The sequence below is a fragment of the Oncorhynchus gorbuscha genome, linkage group LG03, assembly GCF_021184085.1.
Source record: "Oncorhynchus gorbuscha isolate QuinsamMale2020 ecotype Even-year linkage group LG03, OgorEven_v1.0, whole genome shotgun sequence".
Taxonomy (NCBI): Eukaryota; Metazoa; Chordata; class Actinopteri; order Salmoniformes; family Salmonidae; genus Oncorhynchus; species Oncorhynchus gorbuscha.
Window position 1 is genome coordinate 92,251,657 of NC_060175.1, and position 25,198 is coordinate 92,276,854.

General features: G+C 42.9%; 1 protein-coding gene and 1 pseudogene across 1 annotated transcript; both read right to left on the reverse strand.

Moving 5' to 3' along the window:
* Positions 1–462: 462 nt before the first annotated feature.
* LOC124017871 lies at positions 463–2,420 on the reverse strand (annotated as a pseudogene).
* Positions 2,020–25,198, reverse strand: LOC124017878 (CCN family member 2-like). The gene is made up of 5 exons (XM_046333133.1): positions 24,977–25,198; positions 9,177–9,393; positions 7,898–8,146; positions 4,925–5,148; positions 2,020–3,389 (listed from the first exon to the last, which is right to left on the reverse strand). The coding sequence occupies exons 1-5, from the start codon at positions 25,196–25,198 to the stop codon at positions 3,006–3,008; spliced, it is 1,296 nt and encodes a 431-aa protein (XP_046189089.1). The 3' UTR covers positions 2,020–3,005.

Below are 25,198 nucleotides of genomic sequence, written 5' to 3' on the forward strand. Positions count from 1 at the left end.
TCCACCTCTGGCCTGCTCGCCTCCCTACCACTGAGGAAGTACAGTTCCCGCTCAGCCCAGTCAAAACTGTTCGCTGCTCTGGCCCCCCAATGGTGGAACAAACTCCCTCACGACGCCAGGACAGCGGAGTCAATCACCACCTTCCGGAGACACCTGAAACCCCACCTCTTTAAGGAATACCTAGGATAGGATAAAGTAATCCTTCTCACCCCCCCCCCCTTAAAAGATTTAGATGCACTATTGTAAAGTGGCTGTTCCACTGGATGTCATAAGGTGAATGCATCAATTTGTAAGTCGCTCTGGATAAGAGCGTCTGCTAAATGACTTAAATGTAAATGTATAAGAGTGGGGGAGAAAGGAGAGCTCCTCTGTCTGCTTTTACAATGAGAATGCTGTGTTGAACTCATTGGTGCTGAAGCTTGTCCCTGGATGCGATGCTTGAATATCTGAGGGACAGACTGCTCATTCCCAAAGCCTGGTGATCTGCATGAGAAGATCATCATTACTGTAGAGGTAGACCAATGGGTTGAAGGCACTGTTTAGACATACAAGGGCTGACTTGGTGAGCAATGTAGATGTCTGTGAACCAATTCTGACACACAATTCTCCTTTCAAAATCCTAGTTTTCAGGTTTAGATTCCTGAATATATGATACGGTGTGTAACAAACAGAGAAGAGAAAAGTCACAAGGAACACCAGTTTTAGGCATCTCTGCTTCATCACTTGGTTGATATTGGTTTTGGTGGAGAGAACCACAGCCACGTGTTCATAGCAACCCCATATGATGAGCAGAGAGATGCAGAATCCACATACTGTCCATACAATACTGTAGTTCAGGTAATCATTGGTAAAGCAGTCAGAGGTGGTGTCAAAGCATGTTTCTGTCCCTGAAGAAGAGTTGGGTACTGTTCTGTCAAAGTACACATCAGGAATTTATTTAACTTTTATTTAACTAGGCAAGTCAGTTAAGAACAAATTCTTATTTTCAATGACAGCCTAGGAACAGTGGGTTAACTGCCTGCTCAGGGGCAGAACGACAGATTTGTACCTTGTCACCTCGGGGATTTGAACTTGCAACTAGTCCAATGCTCTAACCTCTAGGCAACCCTGCCACCCCATCTGAATGCAGACAAAAACCCAAACTACAGCAGTGATAAATAACTACAGAGACCCTCAGTTATCCTGCCCATCACTCTCAAAGAGGTGGACAATGCTCAGGTACCTGTATACGCTAATACATGTAAGGAAACCAATACTTCTCAGTTATTCTCAGAGCTCCACATGAAGATTGCAAAAGGTGGAGGTAGGTGTTCTCTCACAATGTTTTGTGTGAAAGTGCTATTTGCTCTATGACAAGCTGTATCACTGACTCTCTATACAGACAAATTCTGAAATTATCAGTAGGGACTCATTTCCATGTCTAGACACACACACACACACACACACACACACACACACACACACACACACACACACACACACACACACACACACACACACACACACACACACACACACACACACACACACACACACACACACACACACACACACACACACACACACACACACAGTGACCCCTTATTTCATTCAGTTTTGTAACAGTGGTTTGAAACAAGATGCTTTTTGAGGAAAGCCTAGAACATAACTTTTTGATCAAGGTCAACATTCAGTCATTTTATATAAAAATAAATGACATCAATTTAGATCCGGTCAGTTTCCTATTCATCACACAACTATTTGCACTGGTACTGTGAGTCCAATAGAAGCCACTAGATGTCAATGAATTTACATGGCATTCTGATATTGGGACTCTACAGTGTGTATGTTGAAATATCAGCACACAAATCACTAATCATTCATAAGGAGATTTATGGGAAAGTTACAGAAGAAATTACAACAACATCTCAATATAGCAAATAATTATTGAATAATATGCAATGTACAAATGAGCTCAAGCTTTACACAAAAGGCACTGTGAATGGAAAACATTTTGGAAATGCATAGAATCAACGATACAGTTGTATGTTTCAAAAAGCATAAGAATGGTTTATATTTACAGCAACTTAGAAAATAAAAGTACAATTTCATCACAAAATAGACACATTTATAAACAAACAAACTGATACAACAGATGGAATTTGCAAGGCAAGATACAGTGTCTATCAACCCAAAAGTTGGTGTCATTCTGTAAAATAAATTCACGAAAATGTAAGTAACAACACTTATTCAGTCAACTAAGTCAGGAGTCCAGGAGAAACACTAAGACCTAAGATGAGTCAAGAAAGGCAACACATGTCGTCTAGTCTAGTCATATGATACTACAGTTGGTCAATCAGTAGACAAGACGTGTTGTGTTACAGTAGTTCACTTCCATATGCTAAACAGTAGCTCTGTCAGTCTCCTTATGGAGACGTCATGCTAAATGTTTGGCTTGACAATGACCATGTAGTAGAGAAAAACACAAACAGACCTGCGACGAGCCTAGCTAATTAGGGTTTATTGACCTATTCTCCTCCTCATGGGGTCACCCTATGACAGGTGATAAAATGGAAGAGAGTAGAGGTCTTAGTGCAGACTGACCTTGTCCAGTCATGTCAGGGCTTTATCCCCCAACTCAGTCCCAGTTTATTACCCAGAAGACCATTTCACTTCCCCTATCTATCCTAAGAGGTATAGGTTACACCTGCTGGATCCAGTCGTGATAGAGAGAGGCTCTGTTCCAATATCCATACTTGTATACCACTTATCTATCTATTTGGCAAGTAGTGTACCGGTATGGACATTGGGACACAGAATACGTGTTGCTCCCATGTCTCAGTATGGGAGTGTCAGTGCATGAAGGGGGGTAGGATAGGGCTCTCGATCTCTACAATAACTTACAGTAAGTAGTAAAGTGGAGATCTCCTGGGAAAAAGCCCTATGCTGAACATATTGAGGTGGAGAGCCACGGTGGACGCCCTAGGTTCTCAAGGGGGACTGGAGGGTTGAATCGAAATGCAAGTCTAGCCCCAAATGGCAGGGCTCCTGTATGAGCGTGAAGGGCCTGGGTAGGGTACAGCTGCATAGGGTCCTGAAGCTGTGTAGGGTACAGCTGCATAGGGGCCTGAAACTGAGTAGGGTACAGCTGCATAGGGGCCTGAAGCTGAGTAGGGGCAGTTGTAGTGACAGACACAGGACTGGATCATCATGACTGCCCGGTGTAGGAGCCTGCCTGTGGGGCACCGGAATGCCACGGTGGCCGTGCTGGTCCGGTATGGGGAGCAGCAGCGGGCGTCGGTACACTGGCCACAATACCGGGGCCGGTAGACTCGTGTGCTGTAGCAGCCCTGGTGCACCAGTCTTACTGGCACCACTGACCTGTAGCTCGGCTCGCAGCGCCGGCCCGACTGAGAAAACACACACAGATCACCAATGTTAGCCTACTAGATGAGCTCATAGCTGCTGAGAATATAGGTTCATGTATGTTTTATTAAATTAGGAATGAACTCAAATGCAATTATTGAAGAAAAAATATAACACCATAATACATGATTTTTTGTACAATGTTGTACACATAGCACATGCGTTTCCAACACAAGAATACTCCAGACCATACAGTATGGCCATTTAATAAAGGACTGCACACTTTACATTAGAGTCGAGGTGACAGGAGCACACATTTTAGCACATATATGAGGCATATGTATGGCATGGGTCCTGTTGATCTTATCTAATATCTCTGTTGACATAACCTAATACCCCGATTGACATAACCTTATATCCCTGTTGACATTACATTTACATTTAATAACCTAATATCCCTGTTGACATAACCTAATATCATTGTTGCCAAAAGCTAATATCCGTGTTGCCATAATCTAATATCCCTGTTGACATACCTAATATCCCTGTTGACATAACCTAATATCCCTGTTGCCATAACCTAATATCCCTGTTGACATAACCTAATATCCCTCTTGACGTAACCTAATATCCCTGTTGACATAATCTAATGATCCTGTTGACATAACCTAACATCCCTGTTGCCATAACCTAATATCCCTGTTGCCATAATCTAATATCCCTGTTGACATAACCTAACATCCCTGTTGACATAACCTAATATCCCTGTTGCCATAACCTAAAATCCCTGTTGCCATAACCTAATATCCCTTTTGCCATAAGACAGAACCTAATATCTCTGTTGACATAACCTAATATCCCTGTTGCCATGACCTAATATCCCTGTTGTCATGACCTAAAATCCCTGTTGACATAACCTAATATCCCTGTTGACATAACCTAATATCCCTGTTGCCATAACCTAATATCCCTGTTGTCATAACCTAATATCCCTGTTGTCACAACCTAATATCCCTGTTGCCATAACCTAAAATCCCTGTTGCCATAACCTAATATCCCTGTTGTCATAACCTAATATCCCTGTTGCCATAACCTAAAATCCCTGTTGCCATAACCTAATATCCCTGTTGTCATAACCTAATATCCCTGTTGCCATAACCTAATATCCCTGTTGTCATAACCTAATATCCCTGTTGCCATAACCTAATATCCCTCTTGACGTAACCTAATATCCCTGTTGACATAATCTAATGATCCTGTTGACATAACCTAACATCCCTGTTGACATAATCTAATATCCCTGTTGACATAATCTAATGATCCTGTTGCCATAACCTAATATCCCTGTTGCCATAATCTAATATCCCTGTTGACATAACCTAACATCCCTGTTGACATAACCTAACATCCCTGTTGACATAACCTAACATCCCTGTTGACATACCTAATATCTCTGTTGACATAACCTAATATCCCTGTTGACATAACCTAATATCCCTGTTGATATAACCTATGACATGTGAGGTAGGCCGGTTGGGGAGTGGGTTACGAGAGGTTATATGGGCAGGTATGGGCTCACCATGGGGCTTCTGCGTGGCTGGAGTGCCTGACAGGGCCAGACCTTACAAAGACGGCTCTGCATCTCGAGCCGGCAGGCTGGGTTCTTGTTGGAAACCCGAGTGGAGACCCCACCGTCACAAGTCTGGGAGCAGACACTCCACTCTGTACTCTGGTCTATACAGTTAAAGGCTGGGTTTGGCTGGGGACCAGACATGCCTGGCCACAACCTGTCTGATCTGGAGGCTGGAGAGAGGAGGCCAGGAGAGAAATGAGACTGAATGGTGAATTTCCTCAAGAATACTTGATTGCTTGCTTCAGCTGTCTTAAAAAGAAGAAGAAGTATGGGGAATAACAGCAGTGCGCTTCGAGCACAAACAGGACAATGAGGAATGAGTGACTTGTCACGACATCCAGCTGTTAACAACTCAATCAGAGCCAAAAAACTAATCTGACATGAATTCCCAGGTTTAAAAAAAATGTATCAGTGGGTTTCAGATGTCATAATGTCTCTTAAATGACTCAAATGGCCTCAAATTGGACAGGAACTTTTTGTCTTTTTGTATCACAGAAAAGCAGTGTTATCGACGGAGATCACTCCCTAACTCTGGTTGAATCTGTGAGTCATAATAACCAGCTGTGTTTCTGGTCCGCTGTGACCAGAACCATATCGGTTTTGGTCAAAAATAGTGCACTACATAGGGAATAGGGTGCCATATGGGATGCATATGGGAAACATGGTCCACTGTAAGAGGACTTTCTATTTTAACAATAATGTGAATCTTCATCTGGCCAGACTTTTCCATTGAAATGCTGTGGTTATATTTGGACATTGTGTCTTTTCATTTGGCCAAATTCACCCCAATTAAATGCTAAACATCAATAAAATACCTCAGACAGTGAATGTCAGTGACAGCTCAAATCAGGTGTTATCTTACAGCGAAATGGTTACTTACAAGCCCTTAACCAACAATGCAGTTTTAAGAAAAAAATAGATAAGTAAAAAAATATATATAATTTTTAAAATGATTAAAGAGCAGCAGCAAAATAACAGTAGCAAGTCTGTATAGAGTACAGGCGGTACCAGTACAGAGTCAATGTGCGGGGGCATAGGTTAGTCCAGGTAATTGAGGTAATATGTACATGTAGGTAGAGTTAAATTGACATGCATAGATAATAAACAGAGAGTAACAGCATTATAAGAGAGAGGGGGGGGGGACAATGCAAATCGTCTGGGTAGCCATTTGATTAGCTGTTCGGGAGTCTTATGGTTTGGGGGTAGAAGCTGTTAAGAAGCCTTTTGGACCTAGACTTGGCGCTCCGGTACCACTTGCCATGCGGAAGCAGAGAGTGTGGGGTGTCTGGAGTTTTTGAAATTTTTAGGGCCTTTCACTGACAGGAATCTTTACCCCAGTGATGTACTGGGCCGTATGCACTAAGTGCCTTGTGGTCGGAGGCCGAGCAGTTGCCATACCAGGCAGTGATGCAAGCAGTCAGGATGCTCTCGATGGTGCAGCTGTAGAACTTTTTGAGGATCTGAGGACTCATGCCAAATCTTTTCAGTCTCCTGAGGGGGAATAGGCTTTGGCGTGCCCTCTTCACGACTGTCTTGGTGTGTATGGACCATGATAGTTTGTTGGTGATGACACCAAGGAACTTGAAGCTCTCAACCTGCTCCACTGCAGCCTCTTTGATGAGAATGGAGTCGTGCTCGGTCCTCCTTTTCCTGTAGTCCACAATCATCTCCTTTGTCTTGATCACGTTGAGTGAGAGGTTGTTATCCTGGCACCACATAGCCAGGTCTCTGACCTCCTCCCTATAGGCTGTCTCATCGTTGTCAGTGATCAGCCCTATCACTGTTGTGTCATTGTCAAACTTAATGATGGCATTGGAGTCGTGCCTGGTCATGCAGTCAGGAGTGAACAGGGAGTACATGAGGAGACAGAGCACGCACACCTGAGGGGCCCCTGTGTTGAGGATGAGCGTGGCAGATGTGTTGTTACCTTCATGACTATGGACGTGACTTCTACAGGTCGGTAGTCATTTAGGCAGGTTACAGTACCGTAGCGTTCTTGGGCACAGGGACTATGGTGGTCTGCTTGAAACATTTTGGTATTACAGACTCAGTCAGGCACAGGTTGAAAATGTCAGGGAAGACACTTGCCAGTTGGTCTGCGCATGCTTGGAGTACACATCCTGGTAATCCGTCTGGCCTTGTGAATGTTGACCTGTTTAAAGGTGTTACTAACATTGGCTACGGAGAGCGTGATCACACAGTCATCCAGAACAGCTGATGCTCTCATGCATGCTTCGGTGTTGCTTGCCTCGAAGCGAGCATAGAAGTAATTTAGCTCATCTGGTAGGCTTGTGTCACGGGTCAGCTCAAGGCTGTGCTTCCCTTTGTAGTCTGTAATAGTTTGCAAGCCCTGCCACATCCAACGAGCGTCGGAGCTGGTGTAGTATGATTCTATCTTAGTCCTGTATTGACGCTTTGCCTGTTTGATGGTTCGTCAGAGGGCATAGCGGGATTTCTTACAAGCTTCCGGGTTAGAGTCCCGCTCCTTGAAAGCAGCATCTCTACCCTTTAGCTCTGTGTGGATGTTGCCTGTAATCTATGGCTTCTGGTTGGGGTATGTACGTACAGTCATTGTGGGGACGACGTCATCGATGCACTTGTGGGATGTTAATATTGTCCTACAGCTTGATCAACAAAATAACATCTGTCATTGTGGTATCCAATTGTGTGAACAATTCCTTATATATGTCAAGTAGCTTGTCTAAAATCAGAAAATAACATTGGAATCCACAGTGATTTTTAAATATGGTCCAGTTTAAAGATGTAGCAGAAACCTGCGTCAGAACAGAGGATGACAAGACTGGTGCCAGCTCTGTTTGTATTGTATTGTCAATGACAACCACCATAGTAGTGGACTATAGAGCACAAACAGATCTTGGACCAGACTAGTGTATGACTGTTATCCAAGCTTGATGTTACCTGTGATGGCATCCTGAAGGATGGTATTGTCCGTGTTCTCACACACCCACTCCTTGCAACACTTCCCAGGCAGCTGTACCCGCTGGGGGTATGGGCAGTCTGGGCTGGGCAGACGTATGTCCTCAGGGCACAGGGGCACACAGGTCACACCTCCCCCCAGGCAGCGGCACTGGGTGGCACAGGAGGGCTGGAACACCTGGCCATCCAGGTAAGAAACCCCATTCATCTCACAGCCCAACTCCTCCTGACCTGGACGGGTATGAACAGAACAGAGCTGGGTTCAAATTCCATTTGAAATCTTTTCAAATAGTTTGAGCGTTTGTTCTAGCCTGCCTGGAGTCCAGATGGGCAGAGTTTGTATTTTTGGGACTATTCTATTGCTCCATCAAACCAGGTAAGCTCAATCAAGCACAGATAAAGTATTTGAAAGGATTTCACATAGTATTTGAACCCCAGTATGATGTGGGAACAGGACAGAGAGATTATTTTAGGGTCCTTACCCTGGACTGGCATCCCCACCCTAATCCTAACCCGTACCCTGGAACATTGCCCTTGCTCTGGTCTGAAGGAAATACAATTAGGAAAGGAAAACCTCAAACAGAGAGAGAGAGAGAGAGAGAGAGCTTATGAAAGAGCGAGGTAAGGACTCAAGAGGCTCATGTCTACTGCCAAGCCTGTGGGTTGTTATGTGATGTTATGGGAAACCAGCCTGTGGCCCAAATGGCACCCTATTCCCTACTAAGTGCACTGCTCTGGTCATGCACCATGTAGGGAATAGGGTGTCATTTGGGACACAACTCAGGCCTGGGGAGACTGAAAAGTCTGTTTTGCAATCTGTGTGTGTTGTCTCTGCAATCTAGCATTCTCAATGGGAAGTGTGTCAACACCACCACTGAAAATAGAGGTTGAGGTGTTTTGAAATACAGGCAAACTAAAGCCCCTCCACTTTCCGGCTGGCTAGCTGGCTGAGTATATGCCCTAAACAGAGTGTATGTTTGTCCCTCTCTTACATACAGACAGTCCAACAGAGTGCAGCTTCAAACCCTCTCCCTTTATTTGCTAATTGTCATGGGCAGAGGTTGGTTGTTTAGTGTCAGAAAAGAGTTGTCTGTTTGTCCCACCCACACAGACTGCAAAGCCAAACCACACCTGGTCTAAACTGACTCTGAATCTTTCAGGCCTGGGTTTGGCTTGGGCAGAGGCTGCTTGTTTACTGTTAAGAAGGGTGGCACTGTTGCATTTGTTTATGACTGAAAGTCAATAAACAATTGGTACTCACTGGAACACTCTCCAGGGTTGCCGGAGAAGCTAGTGCTGTAGTCACACTGCAGTCCTCTCTGGCTGTCACACAAGTACAGATCACTGCAGGCCTCACCCTGCTGCCGGGCACACACCTGGCAGCACTGGCAGCCGTCCAGGACCAGAGGGACTCCAGCTGGGCACAGGGGCACAGGGCTGGGGCACTGGCATGGTCCCGGGCATAGCTGACACCACACCTGGAGTAACACAGGGGCAGATGTTAGAGGTTAGAGCAGGTAGAGATTGTTGGTCAGTTGTTGTTGTCGTCATAGTCATCATCATTATCTCCGTCATCATCGTCATCATAATCATCTTCATCATTATTATCACCATCTCAAGTATCAACAATATTTTCATTGTCGCCATCCTCATAATCGTCATCAACATCATCACAGTTAATCCTCATCATCGTCATCAACATCATCACAGTTAATCCTCATAATCGTCATCAACATCATCACAGTTAAAACAATGCTGCAGTTATGTTCTGAAATAAAACATCCTTTTTATGACCAAATGTAAGTTTGGTAAAAAAATGTGTATTTGGTAGAAGTAATTTGTCTACTATGTCCAACACTGTCTAGTCAAAGTACACTATCTAGTACATTATGTCCAACACTGTCTAGTTAAAATACTCCTGTTTTCAATTACAGGCAGATAATGGAGCCCACAGCAGGCAATCTTTGGACATACCGGCCTCAATGTCATCCCCCCTGGACTCTTCCATTGTTTTAAAAATAATTTGTCATCTCAAACTATTCTCTATGCAACTATACAAATTAACATCAAACATTCACAATATTCTTAATACATCAATATTGATCATTATTATTCATGAAGATCAAAGTGTACAAAAATTGTATTTTTTTGTTGCCCATTTCTAGATTTTAAAAAACAAAAAAATCGGACTATGCAGTGTCTAATACTGGTACATCATGCAATGAACAGCTTATTGTACAAATATTACAAATTGGCTATAGAGAAAGTTACAAATATTATAAAATTGGCTCTAGAGTAAGTTACAAATATTACAAATTGGCTATAGAGTAATTTACAAATAAAAACAACACAAACATAAAAACAAACAATCAGTTCTATCGAAACAGATTTGATTTAATCTTCAAACATAGCCACCTGGAATCTTGTGATAGCTCTTTCCATGGAATGAATGGATACAATCAATGGAATGTAGTCACATTGATCTCCACAGACAGTCCACATCCTGAGAAACAGGTGTAAGATACGGGTACAGTTCACCTCCCCATACACACAACGAGAAAAAAAGCAGAAAACCCGTGTGGCCTCACCTGCAGTGCAACCATACAGAGCAGTAATGCCAAGGCTATCACATTGTCACGGAGTTGTCTTGAAATTTCCATTGAAACGACTGTAGGTTGATTGGACTGCTCTGTTGTGTCTGTCTGTCTAACCTCTAAGTGATAAGGTGTTGGTAGTGGTGCTAGCTAGCTACCAGTGCTGCTTGCTGTTGGCTAACTACTCATTCCTTTGCATGGCTGTCATTTATAAAGTCTCAGCTGTGATGTCACAGAGCTGACCGCCATGTAAACAGTCACCGGAGCGAGATCAGAAATGTTTCACATTCCTCCTACTCCCTGTCATCCATTTACACTTCCAGCCCTTTCTCCCCTTCTTTTTCCCCTCCCTCCCTCCCTACCTCCCTCCCTACCTCCCTACCTCCCTACCTCCCTACCTCCCTACCTCCCTACCTCCCTCCCTCCCTCCCTACCTCCCTACCTCCCTACCTCCTACCTCCCTCCTCCCTACCTCCCTCCCTACCTCCCTACCTCCCTACCTCCCTACCTCCCTACCTCCCTACCTCCCTACCTCCCTCCCTCCCTCCCTCCCTCCCTCCCTACCTCCCTACCTCCCTCCCTACCTCCCTACCTCCCTCCCTACCTCCCTACCTCCCTACCTCCCTCCCTACCTCCCTACCTCCCTACCTCCCTACCTCCCTCCCTCCCTCCCCCTACCTCCCTACCTCCCTCCCTACCTCCCTACCTCCCTACCTCCCTACCTACCTACCTACCTCCCTCCCTCCCTCCCTCCCTCCCTCCCTCCCTCCCTCCCTCCCTCCCTCCCCTCCCTCCCTCCCTCCCTCCCTCCCTACCTCCCTCCCTCCCTCCCTCCCTCCCTACCTCCCTACCTCCCTACCTCCCTCCCTCTCAGTCCGTTGGTATGCTGCTAAGTTTACACAGCTTAACACAAGTTGAAGGGAGAAAAATACATGATCCTCCTGGATGTCTACTGGATGTCAAATAGCCTCTAAAACTTATTTACGGTGTAAAGTTTCCTGCAGGGGTACTCAAGTACTATTTGAGAAGGTCCGGTCACACATATTTTCTAGGTGGCAAAGGTCCGGATTGATATTGTCATTTATCGAAGTAGTAACAGACCCCCACCTCGCAACCCATGCGACGCCAAACTGTTCACACCCTTCTTGTAGGTGGAAATAACATTTTGAAGTTTCAAAGCCAATTTTGCAAAATTCTACACATTTTATATCGGAAAGAGATTTATTGTTGTTTTAAAGCTAATTTCCTGCAATTCTACAAATGTTTCCATGTGTTATGTGTGTTTATCTAACCGCGGTACAGACACCAAGTCTATAGTATGGCGAGAACAGCTCAAATAAGCAAAGAGAAAAGAAAAGAGAGGTCCGCGAGTTGAGTACTGTATAATAGACCACGATGAATTAGCACATTTTCATCTTCCTTATGTTTTGTGATAGTGATTTTGCTTTTCCTTTCCATAACATAACATATATATAACATATATATATAGAGAGAGATGTTATGTGTGACATAACATACACATAACATACACATATACATATATATGTTTAGGAAAGGAAAAGCGAAACCACAATCTTAAAACATAAGGAAGATGAAAATATGCTTATTCATAGTGTATATATTCTTCCTTATGTTTTGAGATTGTGGTTTCGCTTTTCCTTTCCTAAACATATATATATATAAACATATATATCAAAACTATAAATAACACATATGGAATCATGTAGTAGCCAAAAAAAGTGTTAAAAAAGTATAATCAGTTGTGTTGTGACAAGGTAGGGGAGGTATACAGAAGATGGCCCTATTTGGTAAAAGACCAAGTCTATAGTATGGCGAGAACAGCTCAAATAAGCAAAGAGAAACGACAGTCCATCATTAATTTAAGACATGAAGGTCAGTCAATCCGGAAAATATCAAGAACTTTCAAAGTTTCTTCAAGTGCAGACACAAAAACCATTAAGCGCTATGATAAAACTGGCTCTCATGAGGATTACCACAGGAAAGGAAGACCCACAGTTACCTCTGATGCGGAGAATAAGTTCATTCAGAGTTAACTGCACCTCAGATTGCAGCCCAAACAAATGCTTCACAAAGTTCAAGTAACAGACACATCTCAACATCAATTGTTCGGAGGAGACTGTGTGAATCAGACCTTAGTGGTCAAATAGCGGAAAAGAAACCACTACTAAAAGACACCAATAAGAAGAAGTGACTTGCTTGGACCAAGAAACACGAACAATGGACATTAGACCGGTGGAAATCTGTCCTTTGGTCTGATGAGTCCAAATGTAAGATATTTGTTTCCAACCACAATGTATTTGTGAGATTCTATGTAGGTGAACAGATGATCTCCGCATATGTGGTTCCCACCGTGAAGCATAGAGGAGGGTGTGTGATGGTGTGGGGATGCTTTGCTGGTGACACTGTCTGTGATTTATTTAGAATTCAAGGCACACTTAACCAGCATGGCTACCACAGCATTCTGCAGCAATATGCCATCCCATCTTATTGAACAAGACAATGACCCAACACTATTTAACCAAGAAGGCTATTTAACCAAGAAGGAGAGTGATGGAGTGCTGCATCAGATGACCTGGCCTCAACCTAATTGAGATGGTTTGGGGTGAGTTGGACCGAAGAGTGAAGGAAAAGACAGCTCACAAGTACTCAGGATATGTGGGAACTCCTTCAAAATTGTTGGAAAAGCATTCCAGGTGAAGGTGGTTGAGAGAATGCCAGGAGCGTGCAAAGCTGGCTATTTTGAAGAATCAAACAATTAAATATGTTTTGGTTACTACATGATTCCATGTCTTATTTCATAGTTTTGATGTTTTCCCTATTATTCTACAATGTAGAAAATAGTAAAAATATCGAAAAACCCTTAAATGAATAGGTGTGTCCAAACTTTTGATTCATACTGTATATATAAACAGCTGTTTATAGTGACAGCCTGGAAAATAACATTAAAACAGGAAGTTGTTAATTATTTCTTAATTTCAAAACATTAGATGCAACCGAAACAAATGAATTGATATCTAAGTCACCTCTTATAATGCCAACCTCATCTGTCCTGTGGTTGCCATGGTGCTGGAGCAATATGGCTGACATGGGTCTGAACTTGAAAGGCCATGACTAGTCCCATTCTGAAAGAGACAGAGAGGTTCCACTCCGGAGGAACCATGAGGAAACAAATCTGTGTCTGAAATGACACCCTGTTCACTATATAGTGCATTACTTTGACCAAACCCATAGTAGGGCTATATAGAGTGCATTTGGGATGCTGATATTCTGTAGTGAAGAGTAGCACTGCCCAGCAACCACAGCAAAGCAGCAGAGAATGCTAACATCTAGTCTAAATAAGAGGCTGTTACCATAATGGTCAACATGACAGTATGACTGGAGATAAATATCTTCTTGGGGTGAGTGAAGAATTCTGCAAAAGTCTGGACCATTCACTTAATGTCTTAATTAAATAGGCCTACCATAACCGTTACATACCATTGAAACATTTTTGGTTAAGAAATGGATCTAAAAAAGAACAATACATGGAGTATTACTTGGGCATCATTATGCCGTTTAAATGCCTCCAACATTCCATTCAATTATGAGAATTATTGATAACAGTTCACATGGAGAAAGAAGGCTGGGACAGGGGAGTGAAGGGATAACAGTTCACATGGAGAAAGAAGGCTGGGACAGGGGAGTGAAGGGATAACAGTTCACATGGAGAAAGAAGGCTGGGACAGGGGAGTGAAGGGATAACAGTTCACATGGAGAAAGAAGGCTGGGACAGGGGAGTGAAGGGATAACAGTTCACATGGAGAAAGAAGGCTGGGACAGGGGAGTGAAGGGATAACAGTTCACATGGAGAAAGAAGGCTGGGACAGGGGAGTGAAGGGATAACAGTTCACGTGGAGAAAGAAGGCTGGGACAGGGGAGTGAAGGGATAACAGTTCACGTGGAGAAAGAAGGCTGGGACAGGGGAGTGAAGGGATAACAGTTCACATGGAGAAAGAAGGCTGGGACAGGGGAGTGAAGGGATAACAGTTCACATGGAGAAAGAAGGCTGGGACAGGGGAGTGAAGGGATAACAGTTCACATGGAGAAAGAAGGCTGGGACAGGGGAGTGAAGGGATAACAGTTCACATGGAGAAAGAAGGCTGGGACAGGGGAGTGAAGGGATAACAGTTCACATGGAGAAAGAAGGCTGGGACAGGGGAGTGAAGGGATAACAGTTCACATGGAGAAAGAAGGCTGGGACAGGGGAGTGAAGGGATAACAGTTCACATGGAGAAAGAAGGCTGGGACAGGGGAGTGAAGGGATAACAGTTCACATGGAGAAAGAAGGCTGGGACAGGGGAGTGAAGGGATAACAGTTCACATGGAGAAAGAAGGCTGGGACAGGGGAGTGAAGGGATAACAGTTCACATGGAGAAAGAAGGCTGGGACAGGGGAGTGAAGGGATAACAGTTCACATGGAGAAAGAAGGCTGGGACAGGGGAGTGAAGGGATAACAGTTCACATGGAGAAAGAAGGCTGGGACAGGGGAGTGAAGGGATAACAGTTCACATGGAGAAAGAAGGCTGGGACAGGGGAGTGAAGGGATAAGAAAAGACAGATTGTTTGAAAATAGAATGAGACAGATGAAATGATGCATGTCCAACACAGGTGGAAGTCATGTGGATAGCCAGTTACAGCAGACCAAAAGTGAACTCCAGTTTGCACTAAACTTTGTTTTCAACACCTTTTTATTTTATTTTCACACTGTCCAAGAAATACAGGATTTGCAATGCCCCCAAACTAATAGGCAAGGCAATAGCCCTGCTGTAACCCACAGTGTACACGGGACATTTGGAGGAGACATTGACTGCATCTCAAATGGCACGCTTTTCTATATTTAGTGCACTACGTTCGACCAGAGCGCAATGGTCCCTGGTCAAATGTAGTGCACTTCATAGGGAATAAGGTCCCATTTGGGACGCATTTCACAGTGTACATTTGACATTTGGAGGAGACCTTGCTTCAGTGCAGAAGACAATGGGCCTACAGTAAGCTGAGGCAATATTGTTTTGTTATGCAATAGAGTATGCATACTTCATATCATGCTTGTTCAAACATACAGGTAGAGCAAAGATATTACAAAGATCACGTTCAAGTTTATTATAAATATGAATGCAACGTCATTATTTGTCCTACTGAAAGCATTAATTAAAGTAAAAAGAAAAAATGATTGCTTTATTTATCCAAAGGAGCAAAACAATCAATGACAAACCAGAGCATCAGATCATCAATTATGTTTTGGAAGAAATCCAGCCTGAATCGCTCTCTGAATTTCAATGTACACTACCGTTCAAAAGTTTGGGGTCACTAATAAATGTCCTTGTTTTACATAAAAACATACATGAAATTAGTTTCAAAATTAATAGGAAATATAGTCAAGACTTTGACAAGGTTATAAATAGTGATTTGTAATTCAAATAATAATTGTGTCCTTCAAATTTCCTCCATTCGCAGCAATTACAGCTTTGCAGACCTTTGGCATTGTAGTTGTCAATTTTTTGAGGTAATCTGAAGAGATTTCCATGTTTCCTGAAGCACCTCCCACAAAATGGATTGGTTTGATGGGCACTTCTTACGTACCATACGGTCAAGCTGCTCCCACAACAGCTCAATAAGGTTGACTGGCCACTCCATTATTGACAGAATACCAGCTGATTGCTTCTTCCCTAAATAGTTCTAGCATAGTTTGGAGCTGTGCTTTGGGTCATTGTCCTGTTGTAGGAGGAAATTGGCTACAATTAAGCACCGTCCACAGGGTATGGCGTGGCTATCAAAACGGAATGATAGTCTTTCTTCTTCAAGATCCCTTTTACCCTGTACAAATATCCTACTTTACCACCACCAAAGTACCCCCAGAACATCACATTGCCTCCACCATGCTTGACAGATGGCATCAAGCACTCTTCCAGCATCTTTTTAAAAAAATTGCGTCTCAAGAATGTTCTTCTTTGTGATCCAAACACCTCAAACTTAGATTCGTCTGTCCATAACACTTTTTTTACAATCTTCCTCTGTCCAGTGTCTGTGTTCTTTTGCCCAGCTTAATCTTTTCTTTTTATTGGCCAGCTTTTTCTTTGTAAAGGCGTCTGTTTCTCAAACTTGACACTCTAATGTACTTGTCCTCTTGCTCAGTTGTGCACTGGGGCCTCCCACTCCTCTTTCTATTCTGGTTAGAGCCATTTTGCTCTGTTCTGTGAAGGGAGTAGTACACAGCGTCTTGACAATGGCTCACATGGAATAGCCTTCATTTCTCAGAACAAGAATAGACTGATGAGTTTCAGAAGAAAGTACTTTGTTTCTGGCTATTTTGAGCCTGTAATCGAACCTACAAATGCTGATGCTGCAGGTACTCAGCTGGTCTAAAGGAGGCCCGTTTTATTGCTGCTTTAATCAGAACAACAGTATTACTGTAACTGATGGGAGATGGCACAGTTGGAGAAGTCCCTCAGGGCTAAATACAATGACCCCATTCAGTTTGAAAGGGATACTGTTTAGCTATGCAATGGTATGTGCAGGAACTCTATTTGATTCAAACATACATGGACTGTAGGGCAAAGCCATGAAAATATTATGGTTCCTATTAATGTAGAAAAGAAAGCAATGATCAAAGTGTTGAGAACTAAAATGAAATGGAGCCTACTATACCAAATCTGTTACTATGGATGAAGAATGGCTAACATTCTGTATGTTAAAGGAAAATGTCTATCCAACATTAATAAAAATCTAAAAGTGGCTCAAATATTAAATAATGGTCCAACATAACAACACTGTAACTTACAAAGTTGACGTTTTGTCTGTCCCCACAATGAAAAAGAGTGTTGCGGGAAGCCATAATTTCCTCTATCAACTCACCTCTCCTATTTCTCTCCTCAGCTAACCGAGAGATTTCAGGTCTGCCAGTTTTATGATTAATGGGTTTGGGTCAGGGGCGTCATGCACCCTAAAAATCTGAGGGGGCACAAATGATGTGAAGATACCTGGGGTGGGGGGAGTCCGGACAGGGTCAATCTAGAGACATAATCAAATGATTATATAAATATAAATATTTTACATAAATATATGTAAACATAAAAAGCATACCTCTTGAACTATCTGTATCCTCCTGGCTGGTATTACTTTTTTAAAGAAACAAAACATCCCTCTCTGCATCTCTGCTAAAATCTGGGTAAAAGATTAAAAGGAATGTGAGTATTATTCAGTACATTCAGTTATTGTTTGCTTTTCTAAAATGTATCAACCTAGCCAGAAGGCATGCCAACTAAGATAGTTAGACAAAATGACTAGTAGTATAAACTTACATTACAGGACAAATCTGAGGTGGCACCCTATGGGCACGATGCTGCTGGTTTGGGTGACACTCAGTGTGCTCTGGGTGATCTGAATGTGACTGAAAGTCAACAAGCTGTGGCCAGCAACAGTCACAAATAATACACCCACCTTCTCCCCCTGGGGCAGTATCTGACACACACGCAAACACCATGTAATTGGTGTCTGAGGTTTTGGCACAGGGGCGCCTCTAAACCAACAGCGTCAGGCGTCCGAGCAGTGCCATAATAAAACTGTCAAGACTGCCAGATCTTATTGTATCTTCAAAACGAGGAAGATGCACCACCTCTGACAGCTCAGAGGCGTGTGTGTGTGTGTGTGTGTGTGTGTGTGTGTGTGTGTGTGTGTGTGTGTGTGTGTGTGTGTGTGTGTGTGTGTGTGTGTGTGTGTGTGTGTGTGTGTGTGTGTGTGTGTGTGTGTGTGTGTGTGTGTGTGTGTGTGTGTGTGTGTGTGTGTGTGTGTGTGTGTGTGTTAATATGAGTTTAGAAATAGCTAGAGTGATCCAACTTCGCAAGTTAGGTTTGTAAAGTAAATGGTTTAGCTACAGTATGTGTCCAAAATCCAAAGATAGATTGATGTTGTGATTTACATTGACTCATTATTCCAGTAAAACTCATGGCAGAGACGATGCCTAACATCGCAGTCTCACTGCCAACTTCTAAACTCAAATTAAAACTCACAGGCTGAATATAGAGCCATAGCTCTTCCACAATCCTCACTCAGTCTGTAAGAATAAAGCACAATGATGTGAAAGATGTTTTTCTCCTAAGGTTTACAGTAAATTCATCCAACATCAACATTGAAACAATGTGTTCTTTCTTAACTGAGAAGTATCAGCTCTGAAACATTACCAAATGATTAAGGCTGAATCACTGTCGACTAAGACAGTGTAATATACAGTGCATTCGGAATGTATTCAGACCTCTTGACTTTTTCCACATTAGGTTAAGTTACAACCTCCTTCTAAAATTGATTAAAAACTTTTTTCCCTCATCAATCTGCACACAATAACACCAAAAAGACAAAGCAAAAACAGTTTTGTAGAAATTTTAGCAAAACAAATAAAGAAAAATCACATGTACATAAGAATTCAGATCCTTAACTCAGTAATTTGTTGGAGCACCATTGGCAACGATTACAGCCTCGAGTCGTCTTGTGTATGACGCTAAAGCTTGGCACACCTCAAGGACATTCAGAGACTTGTCCCGTAGACACTCATGCATTGTCTTGGCTGTGTGCTTAGGGTTGTTGTCCTGTTGGAAGGTGAACCTAAGCCCCATTTTGAGGTCCTGAGGACTCTGGACCAGGTTTTCATCAATGATCTCGATGTACTTTGCTCCGTTCATCTTTCCCTCAATCCTGACTAGTCTCCCAGTCCCTGATGCTGAAAAACATCCCCACAGCATGATGCTGCCACCACCATGCTTCACCGTAGGGTTGGTGCCAGCTTTCATCCAGACGTGATGCTTGGCATTCAGGCTAAAGAGTTACATTTTGGTTCCAACAGACCAGAGGATCTTGATTCTCATGGTCTGAGAGTCCTTTAGGTACCTGTCGGCTGTCATGTCCCTTTTACTGAGGAGTGGCTTCTGTCTGGCCACTTCACCATAAAGGCCTGATTGGTGGAGTGCTGTAGAGATGGTTGTACTTCCGGAAGGTTCTCCCAACTCCACAGAAGAACACTGGAGCTTTGTCAGAGTGACCATGGGGTTCTTGGTCGCCTCTCTGACCAAGGCCCTTCTCCACCGATTGCTCAGTTTGGCCGGGAGGCCAGCTCTAGGAAGAGTCTTGTTGGTTCCAAACTTCTTCCATTTAAGAATGATGGAGACAACTGTGTTCTTGGTGACCTTCCATTCTGCAGACATTTTTTGGTACCCTTCGCCAGATCTGTGCCTCGACACAATCCTGTCTCAGAGGTCTACGGACAATTCCTTTGTTCTGACATGCACGGTCAACTCTGGGACCTTATATAGACAGGTGTGTGCCTTTCCAAATCATGTCCAATCAGTTGAATTTACCACAGGCAGACTCCAATCAAGTTGTAAAAACATCCCAAGGATGATCAATGGAAATAGGATGCACCTGATCTCAATGTCGAGTCTCATAGTAAAGTGGCTGAATACATGTAAATAAGGGATAATCTGTTTATTTGTAATACATTTTCAAACATTTCTAAAAAACTGTTTTCTCTTTGTCATTATAGGGTATTGTGTGTAGATTGATGATATATTTATTTATATATTTATATATTAGAATAAGGCTGTAACGTAACAAAATGTGAAAGAAGTCAAGGGGTCTGAATGTTTTCCGAATGCACTGTACATGATTACTACAATGCATTGCATGAAGCCTCTCTTCATGTTCCACCAAGCTAAAAGGTTTACTAAATAGACACCAGCAGGAAAGGTGGCAGTCAAAGACTGCACATGGTTTCAACTGCATGGTTAGGAAACCTGGGATAAAGAGGATGAGGAGGTCGCCGGTGAATAGTTTGGATAATGTAATGCTCACCAGCCAGACAGAGACACTATTTTAGGTTCTTGATGTACTGTACTTTACAGGTGTGTCCATGAAAATATTTGCATGCACAAGGATTTGCGTGCTGACCTCTTGAAACCCGTAAGAAAATGCTACAGGTGCATATTTGGAACATCATGTGAAAGTATATTGTCTGAAATTGGGAGAGTACTGTCAGAAAACACAAATAAATACTTTTCAAGTAACTAATATATAAAAGCAAAAATGTTCTCAGTCCTTTCATGTTCAACAAGATGCTTTGTCTATCTTTAATCCCAGCTGTGGTCCAGATGTGCTTTGACAGTTCAACTATGTAGACACAGAGAGCTCTCCAACTCTCCAACATGGAGGGATAGTCTCCGGCAGCCAAGATGTTTTGCTATTGGAGGAAATGGCACCTAGATTCCAGGTATTCCAGGTGGATGTGTGAAAATCTCATAGGGCTGTCAGAGACACTCCGGAACAACCAAACACTCCGATAAGGACAGTGTCCTGACCAGAAGGTCACCTGATGACGTCAGTAGGGTGAGGCACTTCACTCTCTCCCAGGCTTTGTCCCAAATGGCATCCTATTCCCTATTTTGGCCCTGGTCAAAAGTAGTGCATTTCATAGGGAACGGGATGCCACTTGGGACACAGATCCTGTCTGTCTGTCTGCTAAATAGGAAACTTTGGTAGACTACCGGGACACACCCACCCACCTTGACAGCTGCAGTGACAGGATTATTAGCTAGGAAGGAAGGAAGGAAGACAACACTGTCTGAGTAGCAACATGGGTGTAAATATTAGTTTCTGGCTTGTTAATGACAATCTGTGTACACTATGACTTTACCGGTAATATTCTGTTAGCCATGGCAGAGTAAGGTTGGCCTTGAGATTTGATTGATAAATTCAGGGAATGTCAGTACATGAAATGAAATTTGTTTTCCTGTATAGACCGGATTCAAAATGGAATACACCTTCAACCCTGTTCTGATAATCCAGCTTGGTCTTTCTTGGGTACCAGGATGGCGCAACCTCAACCTGGACCATTTATGTTACACAGTGCATACAGAAACAGGTTTGGTAGAACTTCAGTCTCTTTCAAAAATGGACAAACAACATGTATGGCAACCCAGTGGCAACAGTGAGTAGACGTTCAGAGGGACCAAAAATCTTCCAATATGTTGTATCAAACTCAAAAAATAAAAACAACTACAGAATACATAGCATCACTTAATGTGCCTGTCATTAGGCTATATCTTCTATAGTCGGACCATTCCAGCTCTAGTGAAGGAGGAGGAATGTTTTTTGTTGTTGTTGATGTCATTATGAATTAACCGCAGCAATCTGGTCTCAGAGCATTTCGTATTATTTGGTATGTAAATCCGGGTGTCAGGGCTGTCGTAAGAATGGGACCAAGGCGCAGCGGATATTGAGTTCCACATATTTATTCCAAAGAAACTTAAGCAAAAAACAAATCAAATAAACAAACAACAGAACGTGACTACGTGGTGCACATGCACAAACACAAAATATATCCCACAAACACAGGTGGGAAAAATATCTACTTAAATATGATCCCCAATTAGAGACAACAAATACCAGCTGCCTCTAATTGGGAATCATACAAAACACCAACATAGAAAACATAAACAACATTGAAATATTAAACCAGAATACCCCCTAGTCACGCCCTGACCTCTTACACCATAGAGAAACAAGGGTTCTCTATGGTCAGGACGTGACACCGGGACGCTCCATTTCGTGTGATATGTTACGTTTCATATGAAATGTATTCATTTGTAGATGTCCATCACCCAGAACACCTACTCATTCAAGGGTTTTCTTTATTTTTACTATTAAATAACACATATGGTAACATGTTGTCACCAAAAAAGTGATTCTTCCAATAGCCACCATTTGCCTTGATGACAGCTTTGCACACTCCTGGCATTCTCTCAACCAGCTTCATGAGGTAGTCTCCTGGAATGCATTTCAACCACCAACTTACTACCCTGAGACAAGGCTGAGTATAGCCCACAAAGATCTCCCCATGGGTCGAACCCGAGGGGGCGCCACACCTGGACAGGAAGATCACATCAGTGCCAACAAAAAGTACTGAGTAAAGGGCCTGAATACTTATGTAAATGTGATATTTTATTATATATAATTAGCAAACACTTAAAAAAACATTTTTGCTTTTTCATTATAGGGTATTATTATTTAGATTGATGAGGGAAAAAAACAATTTAAGCAATTTTAGAATGAGGCTGTAAAGCAACAAATTGTGGAAAAAGTCAAGGGGTCTGAAAACTTTCCGAAGAAACTGTATATTTTATCACGTTCATCACACTAACCGGTGATCTGAAGTTGAATTACAACAATGTTTCACAGTCATTAGCTAATAGAAAGCGAGATGCAACAAAAAACAGTGCCACCAACCAGATGATGATCATTTGTAAGCAAAGTTTAAAAGAAGTTTAAAAGTGAATTTTATAAAGGGTGATGCTAACAAATTAGCAACCACATCCACCTTGAAGTTGTTAAGAGCTGCTGCTGCCATCGCCGTTGTCACCCTAATACAACACAAGCTAGCCAACTTTACACATTTACATTTACATTTACATTTAAGTCATTTAGCAGACGCTCTTATCCAGAGCGACTTACAAATTGGTGCATTCACCTTATGACATCCAGTAGAACAGTCACTTTACAATAGTGCATCTAAATCTTAAAGGGGGGGTGAGAAGGATTACTTATCCTATCCTAGGTATTCCTTAAAGAGGTGGGGTTTCAGGTGTCTCCGGAAGGTGGTGATTGACTCCGCTGTCCTGGCGTCGTGAGGGAGTTTGTTCCACCATTGGGGGGCCAGAGCAGAGAACAGTTTTGACTGGGCTGAGCGGGAACTGTACTTCCTCAGTGGTAGGGAGGCGAGCAGGCCAGAGGTGGATGAACGCAGTGCCCTTGTTTGGGTGTAGGGCCTGATCAGAGCCTGGAGGTACTGAGGTGCCATTCCCCTCACAGCTCCGTAGGCAAGCACCATGGTCTTGTAGCAGATGCGAGCTTCAACTGGAACCCAGTGGAGAGAGCGGAGGAGCGGGGTGACGTGAGAGAACTTGGGAAGGTTGAACACCAGACGGGCTGCGGCCCGTCTGGTGTAGCGTTAGCATGGGAAAACTACTGCTCGCACCACTGATTATTTGCTGTTGCATGTATGTAGTGCATGTAGTGACATGTTTAGGTCTTTACTTTGTTTTACGGTTCCACCCATTGTAAGCAACTGCTCTAATACAGTTGAATGGCATTAGCCTTCTGTCCAGCTTCTGAAGGTCTAGCTAAAGGCTGGCTGAGTTTGCCAGATTTTCCTACCCAGAGACTACCAAAGAAAAATCCTGACTGCATATTTCTTTTAATCTTCAGTACTGAAGCGATGAAATCAGAAGATCATAAAAAATATTATAAAGATGAAATAGAAATTAAAACGAAGGCCTCTGAAGGCCTCTGAAGGCTTTCACTATTCCCCACTGCGGCATCCCAACTTGTCAAGTCAAGTTTGCTCTTCTTTGCTCATTGAGTTCATTTGGTCAGCCAGGATTCACAAAGGTAGCTGTTTATGGAAAAATAATTGCAGCAACAACATACTGTAAAAATAGCCATGTGCAATGCATCCGGACACACCTAAAACAACAACACATCCATTTCTAGTCTCGTTACTAAAAATAACTTGACAACAAATAAATATGGTACAAGGACTGACTTCATCTATGAGACCACTTCCTTACATGTCGTGAGCCGTGTCAATATTTTTAGTTGAGATTGTGCCCTTTACTTCAGTGGTGGTTATATACTGTACAGCATACAGCATATTGAGCATGTCTAACACACTGTGAATAACTGAGAAACACTGAGAACTCAACTGGGATTTAGCCTTTTTACAATGCAAACCACTGATCAAATGAATGAATAGTGTGTTGACAGATGTGAACACTAACAGTAGCGGGTTGCTGTGAAAACGTCTGATGACAGCTTGTGTGGGACACAATATACATGGAATATTATGGGAATGTTTAAACCAACAACGTTACTGTGAAAGAAGCTCAGCTCGGAACATGTGTGATTGATCACATCTCTTTTGTTTCTGAGGCCCCAGGCACAAATAATCTAGCACTAGATACACCCAGCAAACCAAAATTGGTTCTGTGAAGGTTCCCAGAACATTCATTAAGTCGTGGCAAATGTTCTCATAACACAAAAACTGTCCAGTTATGGTGATGATTATAGAATGATCTTTTATTGTTCTTGCTTTGAAACGCTTGATATGACCCCCGGTTTCTTATTTTTCATGATCTGAAAAGCAAAAATTATCCTAGATCAGCTGTAATAGTCTTTGATACTTGTAAATGTGGGCCCAGAAGTATGCAGCATATAAAGAGGATGGGTGCAGTGATGGTGAATAACCCAGTTAACAGTATTTCCCTGGGTTAGTTATGTGAAAGAAGGCTCAAAGAATTCCTAAGTGACCATACTGCCATGGCTATATACTGAAAAAATACAGTGCAGATGAGCTTCTGTGGTGGCGCACATGAGCTTCTGTGGTGGCGCAGATGAGCTTCTGTGGTGGCGCAGATGAGCTTCTGTGGTGGCGCAGATGAGCTTCTGTGGTGGCGCAGATGAGCTTCTGTGGTGGCGCAGATGAGCTCCTGTGGTGGCGCACATGAGCTCCTGTGGTGGCGCAGATGAGCTCCTGTGGTGGCGCACATGAGCTCCTGTGGTGGCGCAGATGAGCTTCTGGGGTGGCGCACAT